The sequence below is a fragment of the Anopheles darlingi genome, chromosome 2 (assembly GCF_943734745.1).
Source record: "Anopheles darlingi chromosome 2, idAnoDarlMG_H_01, whole genome shotgun sequence".
NCBI classification, from domain to species: domain Eukaryota; kingdom Metazoa; phylum Arthropoda; class Insecta; order Diptera; family Culicidae; genus Anopheles; species Anopheles darlingi.
This window is the reverse complement of record NC_064874.1, coordinates 62,567,186-62,573,556: the sequence shown is the minus strand read 5'-3', so window position 1 is coordinate 62,573,556 and position 6,371 is coordinate 62,567,186. Positions and strand designations below refer to the sequence as shown.

The following is a 6,371-nucleotide window of genomic DNA, read 5'->3' as shown; positions in this document are numbered from 1 at the left end:
CTGCTGCACAGTTTCTATAATGTAAGTTTCTGACTGCCATGGCAATCATCAGTACCATGCGTTCCTGTGTTATCTAACATAAACCCCTCTGTATTGTAGGCCAAATCCCCGGAAGATGCAGAACGAGGACTGATCTTTATGCAGGAAATGGTGGAACTATCAAAGTCGAACGCCATTCCCAACACACAGTTGCAGGCGGTTGCTTTCAAGGGAAAGGGCGACACAGATCTCCACGTTCTTGAGGCCGGCCCAAGTCACTTCGGTATGGAGTTAACGAAAGACATGTCCGTTGTGCAGCAGGCCGTCTATGCACAACCCATTAAGCTATGCAGTGGTAAGTGCAACAGTGACAAGCAGATTTTGTAAAAAAACAAACATTTTTATCAACGTTTCTTTCCAACTTCCATTTTCCAGCCCTAAAAAATGCGAAAGAAGTTCGTGACAAAATCGTTATCATGGAGCGAGGTGAATGTACCTTCGTAGATAAAGCAAGACGAGCACAGAGTGCAGGTAGGTACCAAGATGCAACACTTCTTCACACACTTTCTTCTTATTAAAACTCTGTTTTCGATACCTCTCTCTCTCTCCCCAAGGTGCGGTGGCAGCGATAGTGTTCGATAATACGCCAAACACTTCCATTAACAATCAGCAGATGTTTGCCATGTCCGGTGACGGAAAGGATGACGTCCAAATACCGGTCGTGTTTCTCTTCACGAAGGAAGCGGAACAGCTAATGGCCGCCATTAAGCAACAGCCAACCGTTGAGGTATGCATCGGGAAGTTTAATGCGGCTGTTGTATTGTACCTAACGGCAATCGATATGCTCCTCTTGCAGCTCACGTTAATGTCCGTGTCCGGGTTGAAGGAGCGGTTAGAACGGGAGAGAGCCGATACAACGAAGACTGACACAAAAAGTGAATCAAAAGCGACGCCATAGTAGTAAACGCGCGAACAGTAACGTTGGCAGTAACGCTAGCGTAGCCACATCGTCATCATCGCCATCCATTTGTACGTGTACCTCGATGATGTAGGTCTCTACTCTCCGTTATCCAAAGCCTTGTGAGCACTAACCTTCTTCCAGATGGAATAGTCACACACACACACACACACAGACTCCGGTTTGCCAGTCCGGAACGGTGTTAGATAGTAATGAATTTTTAGGATGAAAAAGAAAGGCTCCTACAATTACAGGTCGTGTGAGAGGTTGGGCTCGCTAAGAGTTGGTTAGGAAAAATGTTTATTTTGTACGAGATAGAGCATATTATGGAACTGAGCGGGACGATTGGCGTAGAGTATTCGGTGCGATCGGTCACTGGAGGGATAGTAGAAGAACGCGGAATACGAAACTCTGGTGCATTGTTTCTGTCATCCCGTATGTGATACTCTGTAGTGGTACAGTTAGGTGACCCAGAAAACAAGTCGTTCGGATGGGATGAGGTGTTCTGCTTCACCACTATACCGAGCTATCCTATAAATGGTTCTTTCCTCGTCGTTGCAATACACATATCACTCCATACGATTACACAGTGTTGGCGGAGTGTTGCACGTTTGGTGTTACGTTTTTGGTCGATATAAGATGATGCTCTTGCCCTTGTAACAACCTGGTAGCCGTTACTGGAACGGTGACACTACCCTGCAAACACTCTGAATCCAAGCGATCGAAAGCGACGAGTTTTGTGGTTAAAAACTGCCCTTCTAACGTACCGGGATCATACCATCGTTAAGCGATACTCCTGTTGCCGGTCACATTGCATACCGTAAACCATCATTCCTTTGCTGTTCGATCAGCTGGTCGCGATAAAAGCTCGTACTGGAGAACGATATGTTTGTTGTCCACTTCCACAACAGCAGGGCTAACGAGAATTCGTTAATGCACTGTTATTTCTGTCTTCAAGGGGTTTAAACGACGCTCCTGTAACACAATCACATTTAAGCGTTGCAACCAATCCCCGTCATAAGCACCGAGCATGCATTTTGCGGGATTTACTAGAGTGGATGAGTGATACACACACGATAAGAAAAACAAGTGGCCCCCCAAGAGGGCGTACTAGGCTGGATATTAGAAAATGTTGTAAATATTCTCTTTTGTACGAAAAAAAAAACTAACGAACTGTGTGTAAAGTGTAAAGCATCTCGGGGGGTGTGTGTGTGTGCAGCATGTATGGCCGTTCAAAGTGGATTCCACGGCATGCGAGTGTGACCGGGCGCTTGCCGGGGAGTTGTAGTATTATAAGTAGACTAAATCCATACACACCGTGCATACACAAAATAAATACTGTTGCAATAGAAAAATGTGGTAACGAAGGCGTGATAAGCGGGACGAATGCCGATGCGGCCCTTCTCTGGAAGTCAGTCCACGTCACGTGGACGGTAACGGTGTTCCGTACTGCCTGGTATGATGTAAACGACCGTGCGCAGCGGACTCTAGCTGTTAGATTAAACTAGTTACTGTTTATTTCTCTCTTTAATAATGCAAATTTGTTTCGTTTTGTTTAGTTTAATGACAAACAACAGTTGTTATAATTTTGTAAATAAATAAAAGCATTTTATATTGAAACTTCCTTCGTTCCTTTCTATAATTGCCTACCGAATCGTCCTATCGACTTCAACTTCACCGCGTACAGTTAATTCAATTAAATTGGTCATTGCTGTTGGTGCCCGCTTTCGGATAAACTGGTGACGGCGCACAAGTAAACACAACACAAGTTAACAGTGCAAACGCCACCGGATCGTATCTGTTGCAGCAGTCCGAGGACTAATTAGAAACTTCCTTCGCCGGAAGGCACTTTTGGAACTGTTTTGACTCGCTTGCGCCTGCCGAGAGCAGGTCTCATTATCGTTGTCCGCTGGTCCCACAGCGACAAGGGCGGCAAAGTCCTCCCGGACCAATCATTTCATTTCCGCTGCCATTGCTTGTGCCATTCATTTACAACAGGTCAAAGTTTCATCGGTTGCCAGGATCCCAGGAATCGAGTTCTGATGCGCTGTCTGTTAATATTTATACCATTATGTGGAATGTTATTCATCCCGTTGGAATCTCGATGTTGTAGCACTGTAACATTTTTATTATCGAATCCCAGAAAGTGAAAAGCAGAATGCGGTTGGCTTCGGTGCTGTTCTTTAGTGGCAATTTACATACACATGACCTAGCAAATGAATTGATTGAAGTATTTCAAACAAGGTTACATATCGTCGATCAACCCAACGGTATAGTTTACGAGAACGATTCGCAACATCAAAATGAATTTCGTAATGGAATTTGTTCTACAATGCATCGGATTACCGGTTTCTCCATAGGCAGGAGTCCATGCCCGCGGCAGGACATATTCAACCCTATTTGAATGTAAACTACGCTCGCAGTAAATTGCTCTCCCTCTTACAATCCCGCTAGCTTTGAGGGAATCATTTTTTCTCTCAACCAGAATCCTTTTTACATAACATTTGACTACAACGAACTACGAGTGGTAAAGTGGTAAGGTAAGGTATTTGCATGCTCACCTCGCTAGCCCGGAGAGAACCTGAGAACCAGAGGGGACGCGTAAAATGCATATCATCCACCGCCACAGCAGCATACCGTCATCCTCAGCTCGATCGCTGGCTCAAGTGCTACAGAATGAATATATTCCATTACAACCCATGCCCTCTCCCGGAACCCTTGATGACATTCTCGCGAGACGGCCCACGGAATGTAATTAAAAAATAGTAGAATGCAAATTGAAGTGTGTCACCATGGTGCGTCCATCCCACATTTTTATTGCTGTTGCTGTTGGCGTGCACTGCTGTTTGTGATATTGGCTTACTCCACACCAGAAAGCGATCCGCCCGGAGTGTCCATCGGGTAGAGAGTGAGCGAGCTATCATCGTCTAGCATGCCGTGAGCAGGATCAAAGCGTTAGATTCGTCGGCTAATCGGATAAAGCAGTGCTTCAGCGCAACACTCCATCAATGACGGCTAGGTCGCCTCGTCGAATGCACCGGGTGTGATAAGAACGTTTCCGTTTCGAGTCGTCGACCACCACCACCGGTGAATGGCATTCCTACGTGCTGAGCTGACTTCGCTGAGAGAAAGAACGAGACACACTCACCGGCTAGATTGTGTGAATCTACGTGCGGAAATCATAGTGAAAGGAGACAATTATTAATAAAGTATGCCGCACCAGACACCGTAGTCAAATAGGTTTCCCCGGATGCCAGATCGTTCCCTTCCTGTCTCTGTCTCCGTCTTCCATTCATTGTCACGACTCACGTGCCAACCGGCGTGCAATGTCGTCATACCACCCCCCGCCCTGGAGAGCCGGGGAAACATCTGTTTCGTACGTAGCGAGCTTAAAACCCCTCTCGACGAGTTTATTCAATTTTCATTTCAGAACAGCCCTACCAAGCAAAGGAGCATATATTTGCATTCGTCGCCGCCGCCGTCGCCAGCGGCCGTGGACCCAGTAGGCGACACCCCATATGCTCTACTGTTCCAGTCCTGCTCGCTGGAAGGGAGCCTCTCAGCAAACATCGGCAGCCGGCAGGATAGCGACATCCTTGTCGGCCGTTCTAGCATTGTCACCAGCCGAGCAGCAGTGCTGGGCAATGTGTTTTACATTGTTTATCAAACTTTTCATGTCATCATTATGCTGCTCGTAGTGCTGCTGCTGCTGCTGCCGGCGTTACTAGCTGATATGCGCGCAGAGAGCATTTCGTGCAGCCATATGTTGCCAAACGTAGCATACGGCCGTTGCTGTTGGTTGGCTTGAGGGTACGTGATTCACTCGTGCCACAGACATACACACACACACGCACACACACATACAGCGGAAGCAATGAAGTGCTGTTAACATTATTAATGCACGCCAGTGTTTTAACTTCTCTTCATTATGTGGAAGTGTGAACGCGGATGAGCTGGTGCATATGTTTAAAAGTGTCGCTGGGAGAAGGAGTGCGGGGCATGTCTGACGCGATTTTCATTCATCACCAGCGTTGGGTGACAGAAAAACTAGTTCGGCGGAAAAGAGAACTTGTAGTCTTTCATGAAATGCTGCACATAAAAAACATGTAACTGTTAAACACTGTGAAGTCTGCTAAAGTTGTTGGCAGAAAGGGCAGATCTCAGGTAACGGCAGATGATAGGAAGCTTGATTTTTCACACCTTACGGTGTCAGAGCATGCATTGGAATCGTTAACTTTTTAATCTAATGAATGTATTAGATCCCTGAATTAGTCTTTCGATTTTTTGGCTCAATAAAACCCATTTATATTCGAAACCAAAAGAATAATTACATTCCCCATCGCAGGCCACTACTTTTTCCCATCTTTCAGTTAATTTTCGAATTCCATGTCGAAAGAACTCCTCATCTTTTAAAGCAATCCAGTCAACTATCCATTTTTCGATTTTTGTATAAATGAGTGAGGTTCTGTGCACAAAAAAAATGTTGGCAACCAAACCTGTATTTGGAAATAACAATGTCGACGTTTTCTGAAAAATGGTTCACTGATTTTGCAACATGAGGTCATGCGTTATCGTGTTTAAAAATAAATCCATCATATCCGTTATCCCATTCTTGCCGTTTTCTAGCTAGAGCTCGCTAGATGGAATTAAATTGTCCATCAACAAAATGTCCAAGAAATGGATTAAATTGTCCATCAACAAAATGTCCAGTTTTCATACTTTTTAGTGCCCGACGCTGTTGAAATCTTAGTTTTTTTTATTTTTTATTTTTCGTTGGCCCCATCGTTCTGTGTCTTCAACTTCAACTAATGAGTTGAAGCAAACCTTAATATTTATTTTGTGTCGTAACATGTTCATCATTCCAAACAAACGATAACTTTTAGCGGCCGGTTGCTTCAATTAAAAGAATGTTTTAAACTTCCCCGTAAAATTGACTTCCTAGGCACAAAAAGGCTTTTTAGGTCAACTTTTAATGCTTTAAAGGCCAAATTTTAGCAGAATCGAAAGAACTAATTCAGGGATCTAATATAATACACATAACAGTCGTATCATTTATATCTCAAAGCTATGAAAATACCTAATAATATGATAAAATGAAATTAGGAACAAGATGATCCATTGCATTGCGAAGTAGACATGATTTCTCAAATTAAAATGTTAGTAAATGACTTCATCACAGATGGAGATAATAACAGACAGTCCTCCAAATATTTGGTAACTCACTTATTGATCAAAGCTTTCCAATTATCATGACCTTAACACTTCTCTAGTCTTTCAAACATGATTGGCCTCAGAAATTGCAAATTGTCCAAAATATATTTTTTTTCTTTTCGAAATAGTAATTACAGCCTTTGAGTGAATATGAATGGCTTCCATTGGCCTCAAAGGTTATACAACGTGTTGTGTAGTTGTAGTTCTAGTTTGTTGACTCTTT

The 6,371-nt window shown here is 43.9% G+C and overlaps 1 protein-coding gene across 1 annotated transcript in view; it reads left to right on the top strand.

Annotated features, from left to right (window-relative positions):
• LOC125959920 (ER degradation-enhancing alpha-mannosidase-like protein 3) overlaps window positions 1-2,557 on the top strand; it is a 6,060-nt gene extending 3,503 nt beyond the window's left edge. The window contains exons 9-13 of the mRNA XM_049692943.1: window positions 1-21; window positions 100-334; window positions 415-510; window positions 594-766; window positions 836-2,557. The exon at window positions 1-21 is cut by the window's left edge and continues 245 nt beyond it. Coding sequence (XP_049548900.1) covers window positions 1-21; window positions 100-334; window positions 415-510; window positions 594-766; window positions 836-937 — 627 coding nt within the window. The 3' untranslated portion in view covers window positions 938-2,557. The remainder of the gene's footprint in view (window positions 22-99; window positions 335-414; window positions 511-593; window positions 767-835) is intronic.
• Window positions 2,558-6,371: the final 3,814 nt, after the last annotated feature.